The 19542-nt window shown below is 41.5% G+C and overlaps 1 protein-coding gene across 1 annotated transcript; it reads left to right on the top strand.

Annotated features, from left to right (window-relative positions):
• The first annotated feature begins 295 nt into the window (after nucleotides 1–295).
• LOC110951156 (regulator of G-protein signaling 22) lies at nucleotides 296–18526 on the top strand. The gene is given in 25 exon segments (XM_022194090.2): nucleotides 296–441; nucleotides 536–564; nucleotides 684–746; nucleotides 823–1005; nucleotides 1132–1217; nucleotides 1851–2032; nucleotides 2131–2890; nucleotides 2981–3142; nucleotides 3366–3552; nucleotides 4107–4229; nucleotides 4423–4524; nucleotides 5941–6135; nucleotides 6619–6711; nucleotides 7122–7158; nucleotides 7161–7302; nucleotides 7517–7679; nucleotides 11336–11500; nucleotides 12948–13013; nucleotides 13669–13827; nucleotides 15654–15833; nucleotides 15915–16100; nucleotides 16211–16354; nucleotides 16658–16757; nucleotides 17357–17464; nucleotides 18069–18526. Coding segments are annotated over 25 exon segments (3645 nt in total). The 5' UTR covers nucleotides 296–419; the 3' UTR covers nucleotides 18077–18526.
• Nucleotides 18527–19542: the final 1016 nt, after the last annotated feature.

Raw genomic sequence — 19542 nt, 5'->3', positions numbered from 1 at the left:
TTTGGTTTCATTTGTGAGGATCTGCAGTAATTGTCTATATAAATGAATTGTTCAGTCTTTGGCACCATCTAGTGGAATGATATGTTAACTGCAGCAACAAAGTTTGACTTTTATTACGTGTAAGTCATCTTGCATACTAACTTGCTTGTAAATTATTAGAATAATTTACTATAAAGTAATTTGGGTATTGAGGTAGAGCTACCAAACAGCACTGGTTTTTCCTCTGGTCCTGTCCAGTTAAACTTTTACTGCCCCCTGTGTTGTGAAATGAGTCCACTTCCATAGCAACCTGGACTGTGTCTAGTTTCAGTCGGAGGGTTGAGGTGGCCGAACACGCTTCCAAAGGGAGTGCTCTGCTTGACTTTTTGGGCAGACAGTTTGACAATACTGCATAGGCACCTGTAGCTTTTAGGTGAACGATGTGTGGAGTCATTTCAACGGGTAAGAAGTACTTTCAATAAATTTCAGTTCACTTCATGTGACTTTTTAAGGTTGATGTTGGTTTGGTAACTTGGGGTTTTCTTTCTATCCTAAGACTTTCCCCATCTTACTGCTGGCAGTTTTGTAAGTTTAAGATTTGATTGCTGGAATTTTCAACTTTTTAAATCTGTGACTGCACTTAAGGTTTAGCAGAATTTCCTCATTGTTTTAGTGCTAAATAGTTTTCTTGGTTCTCTACACAGGAAAGCTCTCTGTCCTCTGATGATGTGCTAACTCACTTCTTCAATGATTTCTTAAGTCTGCCGGTAATGTACGACTAATACATAGATTCAGCATATTGATGAAACTCAGAACCTTCTTATAGCATAAATCTTTCTTCAGTCCTTCCCAGAGGCTCTACTGTACAATCAGGAGACTGGGCTGTTTGAGGTGGAGAATGGAGCAGCTGAGTTTGTCTCCAGTAGGATCAGATCAGTCCTACAACGCTGCAAATCACAGCTTCTTACTGGTGACCCCACAGCGCCATCCAGGGCCTCTCCAGTGGACAATCATTACACAGTCTGTGTAAGTAGTGAGTAATTTATTTTTGAAAAACAGTCCTTGAAGTTATTTTCTTCCAGAAATGAGCAGAAATCTCTGTAGTGTAGCTTCTGAAGGTTGTTTTGAGGAATGTTCTCTTGACCTTTGCAGTGCCTCGACAGAGAGCAAGGAATCCAGTGGATCATAAGAGAAAGACTGCCTTTTTTCCTTCAAAGTGATTGCTACTATGAATACAGGTACACAAGCATATGGAACTGATTTTTTTTTAACTATTGTTAATACAAAACATGTTTGACCATCTGTAATTTTTTACAGATTTCTGTTTTATTGTGTTCTTATTACCACCATTTAGAACTATTTAATTTGCTCTTTACTTGTCAAATTCTTTTCAGTTCCAGACTCGCCATATGTCCGACAAACTGGCCTCCCTGTTCAGCACATTCTGGCTTAACTGTCATTTTTTCCACTCTCCTACAACCTGATTGGCTGATGACCTTATTTTAAGCATTAACCCCTACCTTAAGTGCTACTATTTATTATATGGTGTCAGCTTCTTTCAAGAACAGATTTACGGATCATGGAGTTGTCTTGAGTGGAGTATATTATGTATATTGTATTGTTCAGCTTCTAAGAATTGTGTTTGTGTTCAAGCCTGCTGCCCTACTTTCTCCACTGTTTGGTCTAATTCTTTATGCATCTTGTGAGAAACCTTTGGGCCACATCCTGTACATATCAGATTACTGACCCGCACTAACTTGCAACCTGCACCTTGCAGCAGTGATGCAGAAAAAACAGTTGCCAAGTTTGATATCTGCACTGCTGTGTGTTCTCTGACTGATGGTGTATCTGTTCTCTCTGCTGTTTTCCAGACTGGCCAAACTCCTGCTTCAGTGGGACCCAAACTTCTGTATCCACAGGAGAAGCAGTTCAAGTCGAACCAACCGTTCAGCTCCACAACTGCGATGTTCCTCCGAATTAAACAAGGAAAATAATGATGCACTGAAAGTCCTGAGGTGGTCACACAGTGAAGAGAACATTTCAGCAAAACAAGGTGTGTTTCACTTTTACATTGCAAATCTATGTGAACTGTAAACTTCAGGTTTAATCCTTGTTATGAAGGATGTTTTAAAATCTTTCTTTACTGTTCAGGTTCTGTGAGCACGAGTAAAGTTACATGTCTGTCCTCTGGCCAGAAGGAGACTAACAACACAAGAAGCCGCAAATCATCTAGTTGCTACTCCAGTTGTTCTCAGCCAGAAAACCCTTCTACCTTTTCCTCTTGGTCCTCGTCAGGTTCCACCTTCTCTCACCTTAAATGTGAGAAAACTCAGGAACTCCAAAATTTACAAGCAGAGTTGAGCCTCTCCTGCACAGGTGGTGTTATAGAAGAGGTAAACCTCAAAGAGTCCAGTAGCCAGATAGTTAACTCTCCTGAACAACAACTGGAGTGCCTGGCTGCCACAGTGGTTAAACTGGTACTTGAAAATGCAATGAATGTGATGAATAGTCAGAGCCAGGAAAACACCTCTGAGTGTCTCAGCAAGTCAGCACACCAGACACATTGTTCCAGCACAGACAAACCCTGTGAATGTAAAGTTTATCAGCATTCAGCGGATCAGGACAGAGAAAGATTGGAAGAGAAGGTGGAGAAAGTTCAACATGACGCGAGGGGGAGTGAATGGGAAGAAAAGACAGATTGGGAAAAGAAGAATAGGGAGGTGGAGAGTAGAGGCGCATACCAACAAAATGTCCTTGATATGTGCTGCCATGGTACCTGTTGCTATGGCAATAGGCCAGGCTTGGATGAGTTCAAAGAGTTTTTACGAGGAACACCAGGAGAGAAGATACTTAGTCTATGGCTGGATATAGAGAGACTTAAAGCTACACAGCACAGAGAGAGAAAGAACAGGTAAACAGTGCAACATGACAGGACACCTATTATATACAGTGATTTAAAAAAAAGTCAGATCTATCATATGTAATGTGTTATTTGTTAAAGGTATTTGGTCCTAATGAGGAGCTGGTACCTGTTGAGCAGCAGTCAGAGATGTCTAAATGTGGGGCTGCTCTCCAGACTGGGCCTGACTACCTCCCCCTGCTGGACAGAGGAGAAACTGTGCTCAGTTCAGCCCTGCCTCACCGAGTCTCTGCTCAGCTACTGGTGAGATTCAGAATTCATTTCGGACTATTTTAGTGTACAGTGCCTACGTGGATACAGAACCTCTGTGCATCCATAAGTATTTCTAACCGTATTTACTCCTGTAATGCATCATATATTCACAGTACTTATCATGTAGTGTTGGTTGCACACTGCATAAGCTGGATATGGCATGATTTGTAGAATAGTAAATGTAAAGCCAGTGCTTCCTTGCTTTTCCCCACAGGGCTCCTCGGTTCTGGACTTCCCACTTTGTTCGGGCAGACTGTAATGACTCTCCTCACACCGGGCCGTGGGCAGAGAGGTATCATAGGCCTCTATCAAGCATACAGCCCTGCGATGCCTCTTTGATTTTGCCTCTCCCACGCCCTGACACCTCCTCGCCTCGACTCTCCCATACTGTGCATACAGAGGTGGGAGCATTAGCATCAGACACAATTCGCTGCATCGAAATTTTAAGCTGCAAAGCAAAGTCCTGCCAAGCAACAGATAAATACAGAAATCTGCAGAGATGGAGAACTTTCTCTCTGCACTTCTTCCAACTTTTAGTGGCTGTAGGTGGGATTACAGCTCGTGAAGCAGTTATTTGTCCTTTTCTCTGAAGCTTGTTGTTTGGTTAAGTTTTGAAGAGAGCTGAAACAATAAGTGAGATAATTAATCAGTCAACTGGAAAGGTAATTTATCAAACCAAATGCCAAGCACTCGTTTCCAGGTTTCTTTCTTTGAGGATTTGCTGCATATTTCTATTTTACATGAAAAAATGGAGTGTCTTTGGATTTTATAAAGACATTTAAGATGTCTGCTCAGGAACTGAAGATTCCAGATGACATTTTCCACTGTTTTTGCACCTTTCAGCGACTAAACAATGCACTGTGGAAAAATAATATGACCCCTTTCTCTTTGTTTTCTTTTTTTTATAAACTGTGATTTGGTGTTTTAAAAGTTTTCTTCTGTATATGTGTTTCAGCAGTCATTTAGCAGAGGTCACTTGTTATACAACAGAAGAATGGAAAAGATGTTACAGGCTCTTTATGTTGACTCCCGTGCTGGTTTACACTTCACACACTTCTGTGAACGATCTGGGAACCAGGTACAAACATCTAGGCGATGCTAATTTACTGAACTATACTTAAAATTGCACATTTACTCTTTATAGTCCATTACATTATACTATGGCTGATGTACATCTAAAATAGTAGATGACACTACTTCAAATATTATTGTTACTGCAAAATGGAGCAGTAAAACAGACTTTTTATTTGAATGTATTTTTTATGTCCCAGTTTTGGGTGAATGCAATGTACTTCTGGACTGACCTGCAGCACTACCATGAGCTGTTCTACCAGGACGGACTGGATCCATACAGAGTGCAGAGAGAGGCACAGGTCAGCACAGACACACAGCTGCTGTGGGCTCGAAGTTCTACATTATAATGACTTCTAAGTTAAGGAAAATACCAAGCTGTTGTCACTGTACAATGACCAGTAACTATGAGGTTAGCAATGCAACACAGGAATAACATCTAGGACATGTATTGTTGCAGTCTTTCTCTCCATGGCCCTACACCTGTATTTTAAGCGTAGCTGTTTTGCCATAAACAAGACAAAACTTACAGTAATCAAAGTTAAAGATGAATCTGACGTGTGTGTTTTCCTCGTTTCAAACTGAGTGCATGTGCAGAAACGTCTCTATATTCAAATCTGAGTTTGGACTAGTTCAGCAGATCAGTTTCTAGGAACTTATTGCTTTTGTTCTGTTTTCCTGTCGCAGAACGCTTTTCTTGAGAAAAATTTCCTTTAGTCAGAACATAGCAACACGATATTCCAAACAATAAGCTGTTTATAGCATCACGTTTTTTTTCCTTGGGTTTCTTCAAAAGCTTTACTGTCATGGCCAACTGTGCACCATCAAACTAATTTCAAGTGATAAAAAATAGGTACATTTGTGTAAGTCATGCTTTCTGTGAGTTATAGCCAATCTAAAAGTTAAGATGTTTCATGCAGAGGAAAGCAATAAACCGAGAGATAAAGAGGCCTCCATTAGAAAGGATGCCAGGTAAAACTCCCAATCACAGTCCATTACAGTTTCATGGAGTAAATGTCTTCAATTGTACAAACAAGCAGTAATCAAATATAAAGTCATCAAAAAGCAATGAAACAGAAACATTTTGTGGTGTCCTCCCTTTTGCACACACACCTGCCCTTGTTTTCCTGCACTGCTGGCCTGCCACTCCCGTTCTCCCCCTGCTTCTCTCTACCCTCTTCACCCCTTCACACCAAGTGGAGAGATTTAAGCTCCCATAAAAACAAGTGAGTCAGACCCCCCCAGCTTTGCGCCAGTTCAGTCACCCAGAACCACCCTGCCTGACTACAGCTGGACCAAGGAGGGAAAGCAGAGTGGTTTGGTCCAGAATACCTCTCAGTGAAACCTATTTTCCTTCAGTTAACCTTTAGTTCACCAGCAGATTGACGTTTAGATGATCTTTCCATTGTGTTTTGGCCAGGACGGCTGAATGAGTGACATTTATGTGGTGTGATGGCAGCAGTGATGAGAGATACTGAGTATTGTGTATGAGAGCATCAAGCAATGGTGATGATGAAAGTGATGGCGGTTGTGAGGAGAAATGCCTCTGAAGTGAAGACATTTTTATGACTCGACTCCTCTCCTCTCCTCTCCTCTCCTCTCCTCTCCTCTCCTCTCCTCTCCTCTCCTCTCCTCTCCTCTCCTCTCCTCTCCTCCTCTCCTCTCCTCTCCTCTCCTCTCCTCTCCTCTCCTCTCCTCTCCTCTCCTCTCCTCTCCAGCTCCTTTACTCCACTTATCTTTTCAGTTCTGCCAGGAGGAGCTTTGGTGTCGAGGAGGAGATCAGAAGGGAGGTATATGATGGACTGAGGCCTGCCTTTGAGGAGCTGTTTGATGGGGTTGAAGAATACACACTGAACATCCTGTTGGAGCCTTGGACACTTCTGGTTAACAGGGACAAAGAGTCCTTCCAGCAGGTAACCACAGTTCAACCACTGGTTGATTTACTTCCCTTTTGTTGGGAGGACATGCATTTCCTTTAGTAAACCTGACAGTTCAATAGCAAAGAAGCCTTATTAAGGTCAATTTGTGGTTAGACAGTGTTTTTCAATCTATGTTTGGATGTGGAATGTGGATTTCCTACAAAGAAATATCTGCTAATGTTTATGCTGCTCAATTTGTGAATCTCTGATTAGAGTTATTAGTTTGAGTATATGTTTTCCTAACTGTGGTTGTTTACTGGCTTCAAGGTGGCAACTTGTGCTAATTTTTATTGATACTATTCTAATTTATCGAGTAAAAATATTCATTTTAATGTAATGTATGACCAAGAAATGCAGCTAATTCTCACACTGAATATCTGGAACCATCAGGCCGCCAGTATTTCTGACTGAATACTGACTTAAATAATTATTAAATAATGAAAACAGTTGTTGATTAGTTTGTGTGTGTGTGTCCAGGTGTGTGTGCATGAGGAGGTTCGCTGCATTGAGAGCCAGGAGTACATGGAGCTCCAGAGTCTGTGTGAGGAATCAGAGCGGCAACTGAAACGGGTCCGTCTGCCAGCATCCTGCAGTTCCAAGATTTATAAAATGCTGGTGCTCAGTTAATAGCCAGTAAACACACCTGCGTGCATGAAACAGCTATGTAAATATTAATGTGAAAATGACCTCTTACCACTATTTATGTATTGCTTAGTAACAATGTTGATTATCTGCTGTTCCAGGGCTGTTTTACTTGGCACTAATCACACTGCTGTCATATAGAAGTAATGATCCATGTGGCTCTGCTCTTTACAGTGACTTTAGAATGTCTTAGAGGCAGTATTAGGCATGATGTGATGTGGAAAAATCATTGCGTTTTATGGTGCACCTTATTTTTGTCATACTTGGACACTTCTTTTCTGCTCTTTTCCCCATCTGTCCCTGACTCTCTCTGTCCTCCTGCTGTATCTCTTCTGCAGGAGAAACAATGTGGGTCCATGCTATTCTCCTCACCTTGTAGTCCTTTCTCAAGGGTCCTCATGCGTCTGACTCCTGGTCCAGTGTGCCTTCAAATTACCAGGGTTACCGTTTAGGTTCCTTATTTCGTCACCGTCGTGAAATTGGGCACTTTATGTCTTTCCTACAGAATCAGGATGCCAGGTGAGCTGTGGAACCACACAGTTTCTACATCACACTTTCATCCTTCATTTAGATGTGTGCCACTTAAGCTAAATACATAAATACAGCTCTGTGTATGACTTGCATATATATATATAGTTTTTGCATTAAACTCAAGGTTTTTCAGGATGTATACAAAATCTGTGATGTAAATGTGAAAACAACATCTGTTCTGAACATGTGTGTTTATGTTCAGTATCCATCTGACGTGTTGGCTGGATCTGGAGCAATACAGAAGGACCTCTCAGAAGGACAAGGCCATTAGACAGGAGAGGTCGTCTCATATTGCCAAAAAATACCTCAACAGGGAGTACTTCTTTGGCTCTGACAGTCCTGCCACAACAGAACAACAGAATGATGTACGTCAATCATCATCATTACAGAATCATCATCAAATAATTTAAAAAAAATAACATGTTCAGTTTTATGTGCAAATGTACCCATGTTGGTGCAGTCACAACTCCACTGAAGATGAATTACTGCCAAAGTTCCTGGAAAAGCATTACAGAAACAGGGGGTAGAAACAGGCTGCTCATGACATGACAATTCCAAGATGGGATCTGAGCTCCAGCTGAGGCTCAGCATCCAGATTTGATAAACAGAGGCTGCTGTGGCTCTCACACAATTCCCCACATCCCTGCTTTGGCATCCTGCAGACTTCATGCTGACAGCTCTGACAGCAGGGTGTTGCTGGGGAATGGGGGATGAGAGAACATGGCTAGAATTAAAACAAGAAGACGGAGAAGAGTATGGTTTGGATCCAGAAAGACAAAGAAGATCAGCTCAAGTAACAATGACAGTAGGATGAAAACTGTCCTGACATTTATAGCTCAAGATTGGGTTTCTGGATTCTAGGATTACTGCAGGAGGGCATGGTGTGTCGAGTTAGGATGAGTAGATGTAGCGATGTGCTGGATTTTCTCTTTGGGACGACAAAGATGGTCCCTCTATCTAGTATTTATGACATTGTCACAGACAACAGTGTATTTGTGTTACTGGAATGTGGTTGCCAGCTGGTTTTATCCGATTTTATCTTTATAGCCGTGTCAGCATTATTCAGCCAGATGCTAGTAAACATTAATATATTTAAACTAATGGGTTGTCTCCATCTTTAAAGGTCCCATTTTCTGCTCCTTTTAGGCAAGTAAATTAAGTTAATTCCACAGTGTGTCTTTCAGTTGCTGAGCTCAAAAGATGGCAGATTTCACCACGGCTGTATACCCCTGATTTTAGAGCTGTTTAAATGGACTGTTTTCTTCTGAAAAATAAGGAGCAGTTGCTGTTCCTGCCCCCTTCAGAAAGAACACGCTGGCTTCGTCTGTTGAACTGCTGTGCATGTTGAACCTTGAAACAGATGGACTGCGGCAGCAGAAACAACACATGGGTGCCAGTCCTGTCAGCTAACGACAGGAGACGGAGGCTGCCGTGGCCTTAATCAAAGTTGAACAATGGAAGATTGGAAAAATGCTGTCTAGAGTTGGAACTTGGAATTTGGGACTCCTGATCTTCAGCCCTTGAGTTGCAACTAGTTGATCTTGTCTAGAGTAAACTGACTCTGAATTGAGACTTTTATTTGAACATATAGATCTTTATTTGAGACTTGACTTGTTGATCTAAAGTGGGAAATTGACCTGGAACTTATTGGTCATGAATTGATTTAGAACCTGGCCTTGGACCATACTGGTCTTTATTTGGGACTTAAAGGTTTCATAGTTTGGTTTTAGGACTGTTCTCTAATGACTGCTTTGCTCTGAAAACCAAAAATCTGCAGCAGTGCCCACCTCCTTGAGGAAGACAACGCTGAGCAGAATGACTGGTTAGCTGGGTGTTATATAGAAGTAAATCTAGGTTTCTGAACGGCTGTATTTTACACTTACAAGTTCATGACAGCCACAAAACACAATAAAAATGGATTTACAGCAAATAGGACCTTGAAGCTATTATCTGATACATTTAACAGTAGCAGTTTTAATTATTTACCTCTCGGCTAATTTAAACTTTCCACTACATCCCCTCATTCACATGGCAGAGTATTTCAACCACTGAGTTACCATTGCGTTTCGCTATCTGTCCTGCCATTTATCTTACCTTTAGTCAGCTAATTTAACCACTTATCCATTATTTGAACTTGCATTTAAGAGGTTGTGTAGCTGTTATAACTATCTCAGCTGTTTACTGAGTGTTTTATTCATTACCTTTGTTTTTACTTTTAGCTGTTTCAACTGTTTATGAATTTCTAAAAACCTTCCTGCTAGCTTGCTAACTAGCTTTCACATGCTTTAAAATGTGTCAAATAATGTTCAGGTTTTTTGCTGTTTGCTCAAATTAACTAAACAATTTTACATTATTTTGAGGACTTAACTTTTATATTAAAACCATGACGCTTCTTTAAATTGTCGTTTCTACTCCAGCAGCGCACCAGCTCAGTTACAGTATAATCATACTAATATTTCAAAACATTTATATGAAATATGAATAAGTTGACTGCATTGTTGGTGAGACAGGAAAAAAAAAACATAAAAATGAAAAATACAATGTGTACAAAGTGTAAGAAGAAAACCATAGGAAACAAACAGACGTTATGAATAAATAGGTAAACTGTGTATAAGATGGGTTAATTCAATTCAATTCAATTCAATTCAATTCAATTCAATTCAATTTTATTTATATAGCGTCAATTACAGTCAACTCGTCTCAAGACGCTTTACAGAACCCAAATGCCTGACCCCCAGAGCAAGCCCAAAGGCGACAGTGGCAAGGAAAAACACCCTTTTAACAGGGAAGAAACCTCGAGCAGAACCCGGCTCTATATAGGGGGGACCCATCTGCCTGCTGGCCGGGCGGGTTGAGAAGGACAGAAGAGGGCAAGGGGGAGGGATGGGAGAAGAGGGAGGGGTGGGAAAGCAAGGAAAACACAACACACATTTGGATACATGCATGACAGGATATGTGACACTGACAAAGTATAAGCTAACATTGAAAACTGACTCATAAAAGAAGTTAGAAGTTTAAAAATGATCGTGCTAACTAATAGTAGCATCCATATTTTCTTTATATTTTCAGAATGTTTGCCATACAGCTTAAGATTTCTGGGCACTGACTTCTGGAGAAAAGCACATTTTATCCATTGATACATGAACTCTTTAGTCCATAAAGCTGGGAAAGAACTCCTACCACTTAAACAGTAAAAGTTGTCTTGCTAAAAGAGATAAAAACCCTATCATTTATTTATTTTTTTGCCTGACAACTTAGATATATGTCTTGTGGAGCTACTCCAAATACAGATTTGAAATTGTTCTTGTAGTTCTCTCAGTTGAGAGAAACAGAGTGTACTTATTGACATGAATTCAACTCTGGTGCATGATCTTTGTCATTTGTCAACTTCATCTCATAAATACCATCAAAATAATTATTTTCACTGTGCATTTGAATTAGAATGCCAATTCTTGTGCTTCTAACTCTGTAAGGACCGAGCCTGGCTGCCGTTCTTGCATCTCAGCGTTGGTTCTTGTCTGCGTGAGCGATGTAGAGAGACTGACAGCTTTACTGCTTTGGCCCTTCACTGTTTCAGTCACTCAGTCATCCAGTCACAGATTGGCCTCCTTTCATCTCCTGACTCCCACACCACTGCCATGACTGGTTCTCATTTCTGAAGCTCGTGTGAGTGTTTGTGTGCATGCGCGAGCCTGTGTGCGTGCAAAATGAGATGAGAGAAAATATAAAGGAGATATAAAACGGGAGACATGGCCAGATCGATGTATGAAGACAGAAAACAGAGAGGGGAGATGAAGAGAACAGAGGGTTTGTGGGAATGATGAAGAGCACAGCAGGAGTCAGGAAGGAGAGGCCTTTTCAGTTGGGTTTCCCACTGTGGCCAGTTTTTCTCTGAGTCTCTTGTCCACCTCGTCATATGTTCTTAATGTGGTTTTAAAGAAATCTAGAGACATGTACACATCTTTAGCATGCCTATTAAACACATGCCTCCACTGGGTCTAAAGATCTTTTCTGTGCGTAGATACTACGTCTGGCAGGTGGACTGGAGCGTCTGAAACTGGACTCTCTTTCAAACCCAGTGGTCGTGGAGATCCAGGACATCGTCAGGAATCACATTGAGAAAACATGGCTGCCTTTGTTTCTGTCCACGGCGGAGTTCACTGAGCGACAGAGATACAAACCAAAGGTGGACATCCAGGTTCCTCACTTTCTTTATGGGCTACCAGCTGAATACATCACTTTAGCTGTTGCTAGTTCTAATGAAGGTAACCGCTGTGTTTGCAAAGTGTTGTGCCAGAAAACAAATCCTTAGGTTAACTTTTATCTAATTACACTTATTATACACTATGAATACGTGTTTATAGCCATGCTACCAGTCTGTTTGTTGGTGCACCGCTTTCTTCCTGACTGGTATTTTTCATCAGCTTTAACACTTCTTACAGACATTCATGGTCCCCACAGGATAAAGCTCAGTGACCTTTGTAAGACTCTTGACCTGCAGGCCAAATTTTTATCGAAGAAATGTATCAAAAACCTGCTATATGGGTTGGCCTTTAGACAGTCATGGGCCTCTGATGAAGTATCGCAGTGACTTTTGAGCTCTCCTGACCTTGTCTCTAAGGCCACCAACAATTAGTTAGCTACTGAGGTTTTGAGTCAAACACCTGAACAACTGTGGCAGAGATTGTTATTCAACCCTTGGGATGAATTGCAATAACTTTGTTGGCCCCTTACTGTCTGACAACAGCACAAATATGTAGAAAGTTTAATGCAGTTCTGTGAATAATCGAGGTTAGTGATTCCACTTATCTGCATCCTAGAGTTTGAAAAATATTTGCTTCTACTTTATTGAATGCATTTCACTGTCAACATTTCTCTTCAAGTTGTTTCTGTTTTTTCATTATTTATGCACAAGCAATAAACAAATATAATTTCATGATGGTACCGGCAGTGAACACTGAGATTAGTGCTGCTGCAACCAAGAACAGTGGTTCACATTTAAGACAATAAGCAACTCATTTTGCTTCTTTTCTGCTGTTTTTAACCTTTTAATACCTTAAGGCCCACATTAGACATTAAAGAGGATTTGTTTCAGCTGTAGTTGTAATATGTGTTTGCCTTTTGGAGCTGTATTGCAGCCTTGACAGTGAACAGAGAGAAACGTCAGACACACATTAGTGTTATGTGAGCAACCACTAAACTGTCACTGTCCAGTCGCTCTCTCAGGTTGCCTCATCAGCTGGAAACGCACAAACTGTAGATTCTGGAGCTCCGCCTCATTATGTTATCAAGTTTACTATGTTTGGTCATGAGGATCCTCTCATTAAGTAATGAGAGGTAGACGCAGTTTAGCGTTACACTGTGGAGCATGAGATGAGCAGGAGGCTGGAAAAGACGGTCAAGAGGTGACGAGAAGGCGGGGTGGGAGACGGATGACATCAGAGAGGTAAAGAGCTCTCTGAGAGGAGATTGGAGGAAATTTAAACAGAGGGAAGGTTAAAGGTAAAAAAGGAGAGAGGGCTTTAGTTACTGCCAGGACAAAGAGTAGCAGAGCGAGCTCTGAGAGGTTCAGTGTCTGTTAATCCTGCTTGATTCAGTTTCTGACTTTTGACCTTCCTATGTGTGTGTGGTAGCTGCAGGCAGCAGACAGGCTCTCGGAGCACGTCTACCGTCGGCGCAGAACGAGAGAAGCCTGGAAGGTAAGGAGAAGTCCTCTGGGGATGTTTTCAATGGAGAGAAATAAGGCATTTCCTGGCCTGAAAGCATGTGTGATTTAGTTCATGACTTGGCTTCAAGCACTGGCTTTGTCAAACACCATTTTGGCCTTGAGGTTAGTTTTCCCAAATTGGATCCAGGATAAATAAGATTAAAGCATCAGCATTACTAACCTTCCCTTTAATAGTCTTTGGAGTGTTTTCCATGCAGCTCTGTTCCCGTCCTCTCATCTCAGCTCCACAGCAGAACAGAAATAAAACATGAACAGAAACAAGATGATTACAGGAAGGATTTTGCATACATGATTGTGACTATCATTTTTATGGTCATTATGTCATCTTTGGCGTATAATTTTTCCTCAATAAAGGAGAATCATTATCTCTATTGTATCATTATGTGAGCTAAAGTTGCAGCTCAGAGGTCACAGACGATATTTACTCCTGTTCTTCACTGAACACTTGACAGTATCCTTTACTGCACTGCAGATGATTATGTTTGCTGTGATATGTACAAGTAGTGGACTAAGTTTTTCCTCAGGGACATTTTTTCTGTCCTGAAGAAGTTGAACCAACAAAGTGGTATTAGTGTGACACAGTATGGCGAAGTGTCATCAGTGTTCTCGGTTATGTTTCCCCGCAGGCTGAGGGCTTGTGGATGTCTTCCTCTAAAGAGATTATTCTGTTTCGACGAATCCTTCTCAACCCTGTCACCTGCCAGCAGTTCCAGCACTTTGTTTCCCTGAAGGGTGACTTCCTGGAGAATGATGTGCTATTTTGGCTGGAGGTGCAGAGGTACAAGGTAAAGGAAAGCCTGTATGTATGGTTCATGTACCTGCAGATGCCTGATTTAAGCATTTAAAACACACTTCACTATCCTTCACCTGTCCTGTCTCCCTCCACTCCTTGCACTGCTGGGTTTCTTAGGTGGTGGAAGAGTTATGTTGCTCTAAATTTCTCCTTAAAATACAAACCAAAGGTATTCTACTGGATTCAGGTGACACACTTGGCCAGGACTCAGATTTCACTTCTCTCTTCTTGAGAAATGCTGATGTGATTTTGTCAGTGTGGTTAGGATCATTATTTTTTTCAGACTTCATAGACTGGAAGTCATCTTGCCAGCCAGTGTTCTGATCTATCCACAGGCATCCATGGTGCCATCTATAAATGTAATCTCACCAAGATCTTTTGCACTCATAAAGCCTCAGATCATCACACTCCACTGTCAGGACTGTGCACACACTGTGGTCATCTCAACCAGGTTCATGTCAAAAACATCCTGGACACACTGGACCTAAACAAGTTAACCTTGGTCTTGTTTGATTAGATGTGCTCCATGTGTGTTTTTCATGGATTTCAGTGAAGTTTAATCTGACAGTTTGTTCCCAAAGAGCTAGTCTGACTCATCAGATGCTGCTACACATTTCACAAAACTTTCTTCTTCCCCTTCACTACCTACTAATACTGTTGCATAAATCCCTTTACTACGAGAAAGAACAACAGCCTCCAGTGTAAGGGTTTGGCTAGTACAGGGGAAGCATGACAAAGTCTCCTGTGACCCTCAATGATCTGTGGCCGGTGCAGATGTGTGCAATCAAGCAGAGATCAAGTAGGACAGTGTTCCTGTATTCCAGTGGTGGGTGACAGCCTCCTTTGCGTCTCACATAGTGTGTCTGTGGCTTAAACAATATCAACAACATAACAATATAAATTCAGGTTTGTGCTGACACCGATAAGTTTAAAAAAAAATGCCTTGATCAGCCTGATTCCCATCTTCGAATGGGATTATCCTGATCTTAGATTGGGATCTGAGCATCCCTAGTTATAAGAAATATAAACAAGCCAGAGCAGTTTCCCCCTGTAGAATACTAATGAGGTGCAGACAGACCTGCTGTGCTACACAGAGGTCTGGTGATGTGAGATTAGTGAAACAGCAAGCAGCGCTTTTTTTTCTAGATGCTGTCTAGAGAGTCACTTTATGTAATATCACACCTTCACTCTGCCTGAGCTGTTTCTTAGGCTGTTACTAACCAATTCACACTGGTTGTATTAAATTTCTACTTTGGGTTTTGTATTTCTAATATTAAAGCATCAGTTTTTGATTGTTTTTCAGAGGGAATATTCTACTTGTCAACCTGGAAACAATCCACTTATTGAGAAATGATGCAGTTTGATATCATCTGACATTTTGCACAAAGGTGTTCTCATTTCTGTTGTATACTGTTTATAAAGAGAAGAGCATTTTACAGTGTGAAAATGAGGTGAATAGACAAACAAAGACATGGTGACACTATTTCTAACAGATCTCAAACATACAGTATGTCTGTACTGAACTGCTCATATCCAGAAAAGGCTCTAAAGCTAATATCTGCAATATTTCAGTCCATCTCTGCTGTCAACTATAGAAGGAAGTCAAATACAATGCAATAAATACTTAACAAACGGTCTGACGGTTTTACAATAAGCTACTAATTGATGGTCTCTTTAGCTTACTGTAACCTCTAGTTGTCTTATGTCAATGCAAACTCATCACTTGTTCATTTCAAACATTACAGGAGCTAATAAAATATTAAACAACTGCTATTTTCCCTTTTATTCCTCCTCTAATCTTTCTCTCTCTGAATTCAGGACCTTTGCCATTCACACAGTGATGAGGCCACCATCCAGCAGAAGATCTCAACTATCATCAGCTGCTTTATCAACTCCTCCATGCCCCCCGCCCTGCAGATAGACATCCCTCCTGAACAGGCGCAGCACATTCTGGACAAACGCCACCAGCTGGGTCCTTATATCTTCAGAGAGGCACAGGTGTTGTGTTCCTCTACGTCTTGGCTACAGTGAGCGTTTGTGCTTTTTTCATGTGTTTAATGTTATTTTCTGCTCGTGTAGATGTCGGTGTTTAGTGAATTACTAAAGTGCTGGCCCGAGTTTCAAGAGCTCAGCAGCAGCATCCAAAAGGAGCAGCTTCTTCCTCTCCTGCAGGAGAAACGAGACAAATACAGAGCCAGAGTCCGGCGACAGAGGAGGAAGGAGGAGGAAGAGGAGGAGGAGGAAAATGAGAGAAGGAGAGTGCAGGTAAGGAAACAAAGAGTTACAAGAATGTGGCTGTGCAGCTGGTAAAACGACTGCAACACTAAAGTCTGTAGTACGACCATTTTCAACCTTATCTAATATTTTCTGTTCAGGAAGAGCTGGAGAAACAAGAGTCCAGTTTGACAGAGGAGGAGGAGGAGACAGACGAATATGAAACAGAAGAAGAACAAGAGGAAAGAAGTGAAAGAAAAGAGTTGAGGAAACAGAGCAGAGTTCTGTTGACTCCCACACAGCCGGTAAGGAGTTGTCATTTGTTCCTAATAGGGAAACATTCATGGTAAATGTAGAGCTGTGTTTGTGTAAAATGTAGCATTTAAAGGAAGCCAAACCAGATTAAAGGATTTCCATTGATAACTATCTGAAAGCACAACATACTGAAATAAAAACTGCAGTGAAGATAAACTCAATTAGAATAACAAGTCCACACAAGGCCTCATCAGTCCCGACCACGAACTGTAAAGCAAGAAACTCGATCGTCTAATTGAACCGTTTTTCTAATCACATTTGATTTGACTTGATTTCTGGACGTTTTCCTTCAGCTGTCATGGTCGTACTCCAAGTACATGGCAGGTCTGAAGAAGGAGGAGGCGCTGCTGAGGAGACAGAGTCAGCTGGAAGCCTCCTTCTCCACAGTCTCAGGTACACAAACACACCTCCCTCTGTCTCCCAGGGCTCAGGGAAACTCACATATCCAGCTGACTGCTCTCTGCTACCAGTCAGATTAAATGCAGGAAACCATAACAATGAAATGACATTTTGCTGTTCCCACGGTGCAATCCAAGCTACATGTTCCAAGGCTCTGATGTTACCTGGCAGCCAAAGCCAGAGTACTGTCAGACCGACCCCCTCCGCACGTCTGAACTGTCTCATTGGGCTACAGCTTCAGCCAAAACAGCCACTTCAGCCCATCCATTAATTGTCAATGTTCTGTGCAGGAGTTAGTTCCAGCCCATAATGAATGAGGATACACGGAAATGAAGCATAGTGCAAATTGTGTTTTAATGGCATGATATAGAGGAGAAACACTGAGAGGAACACAGATGGAGATCATCACTGATTTCTCCATGGTGGACACGGGCCACGGTCTGGAGATATCGTTCACACAGATATGATATAAACATGTGAGCCGTCTTTAAGATAAGCCAGCTTCTCTGTAAAAGCTGCAGTCTTAAGTTTGTTTAAGGATTGTTAAAGCTAATGCTTAACATGCCCTGACTGTCTTCTTCTCTCCCTTCCAGATTCGTCCTTTAACTGCAGCATCAAGTCACCAAGCAGCAGGTACAACTGCCGGCAGCCCTCACATCGCTCCTCCACCACCGACAGCAAACAGGGCAGCAGACACAACAGTAAGTGAACACAGCAATGAAAGGATGCAGAACAAAGTCATTCTAGTTCACTGAAACTAGGTGTGAGAATGAAAATGAAAACTGACATGATGTTGTGCACCTAGAAATGTGGTCAAATCTGTAAATACAACAATCACAAGGAGGCAAAGGTGCACACAGACAGGTGACCTCACTGTTGACCCGACAGTGAGGGGATGCAGTGACTCCATCATGCTGTGACGGTTGATTAAAGTATCCAGACAGAAGTTTTCTCTTCCACCATCCACAGGACACAAATGGTCGCTCAACACAATGAAAATGATGTAAACTCTGTTATTGGCTTCACAGACACCAGATTTTATTCTGGCTGAACACCTATGAGAGAGTGTTAGACTGCGTTCTCCACATGAGGGAATGTGTTTATCGCTCCAGTAGAGTTCAGGAGACTTGGAGAATCAATGGTTGAAGCTGCTCTGGTAGAACACTGTTGGTTTCCCCTTTAATTTGTCATCATCTGTATGTTTTTTGGAGCAAGACTAGCATAAGAAATGATCAAAAATACAACACTAAGAAGTATTAGCAGCCTTTTAGCCTCCCAAACGTAACCTATTTTGTTTTATTCCAGGGGTGTAAGAGCTTATGACATGAAATGAAACCAGAGTGTTGGAACTGACTTCATGCAGAACAAACACCAACAGATGAGGCTGACTGACAATGAGCGAAAACTGACAGCGGAGCGGCTACTAATATGACGATGATGAGGTATAAGTTTACATGATGTAAGAATCATCTGACTATCCATTTGGGTGAATTTCACTCGACTAGCAAGACTATTGCATGAATAGTGTTTGTTCCACAGAACTAGTTTTACTGCAGCAGAGAGAATATATTTAACAGAATACAAAATGATAAAAGTGACACTGCAGATAATATTTTACAAGTTTATTTTAATAAAGGGGTTTCTCTATTAATATATTATCCATTTATACATCAAAGGCATTATACTTTAATCGTACATAGAGCTCAGTGCCACAATAATATAAAAGGCAACAATTAAATGTGTGCATCTTGAGTTGGCATCGACATTAGGTTACAAAGAACAGTGTTATTGTCAAACAGGTATGTTACATCATGTAGAAAAACATTTGGTTGACAGCTGGCATCTCTAGCATCCATCAACATGTATATAAAATTGCACTTAACATTGGCATGAGACATCGAGTCATCATATGCAGAAGGAGCCGCTGCAGACTGTTCAGACAGAAGTGACTCCTGCTGGCTGTACATGTCTGACTGTAGCACTAACTAAACTCCTATTTCTTTTAGTGTTCACTACAGCATATGCTCACTGAAATGTTCAAACCTCAGAATCCTCAGAATCCTATGTGTTTCTATGAATAAAATTCACTTTTATCCCACTGATGTTCTTTGTGTGCTGAGAATTGCTATTGTTTACAAAAAATATTTCCAAAACAATCTCTAAGAATTCTCTATATCCCCTCAGCGTACGAAACAACTTAAATATAAATTCATATTTATTTTAAAAGGTGTGTTTTGCATAAATGGGAAGGATAATATGTATTTAAGGCTTATTTTAAACAGGAACAAAGCTCTGATCTTCTAGCGCTCGTCCCCAGAAAGCCACAGATGTGTTATTGTGTGTCAGTGGAATCCAATGCGTAAGGCTTTATTCTTTACTGTGGTGAACTTGCTGACAAACACCTTGGCAAAGGCGGGATCCACCAGGTAGCGGTAACACTTGGAGACAGACGGTGGTGGATCTGCGAGCGTCACTGAGGGCTGCAGCTGGAGAGAAGCGGCGGAGGGGGAAAGGAACTGGGAGGCTCTCGTCACGTAATCGACCAGCCGCCGATACTGCTGCTCTGACAGACGCTCACGAACGCCGTCACCCTGCAGGGAAACAGACGGTAATTAACCTGCTCTGGACCTGATGAGGTAAACCACTCCAGGTGGTATCCAATAGCAACCTCTCAAGGACACACGGTGCAGCACTGTGTCGTCATGCCAACTAAATATGACTGCAGATGATTTAACCTTCAATGAGACAGAAATTTGTGAAAATGAACCCACCAGACATG

This window comes from Acanthochromis polyacanthus, chromosome 12 (genome assembly GCF_021347895.1).
Source record: "Acanthochromis polyacanthus isolate Apoly-LR-REF ecotype Palm Island chromosome 12, KAUST_Apoly_ChrSc, whole genome shotgun sequence".
Classification (NCBI taxonomy): Eukaryota; Metazoa; Chordata; class Actinopteri; family Pomacentridae; genus Acanthochromis; species Acanthochromis polyacanthus.
The sequence above is the reverse complement of the archived record's forward strand: the minus strand, read 5'-3'. Positions and strand labels throughout refer to the sequence as shown.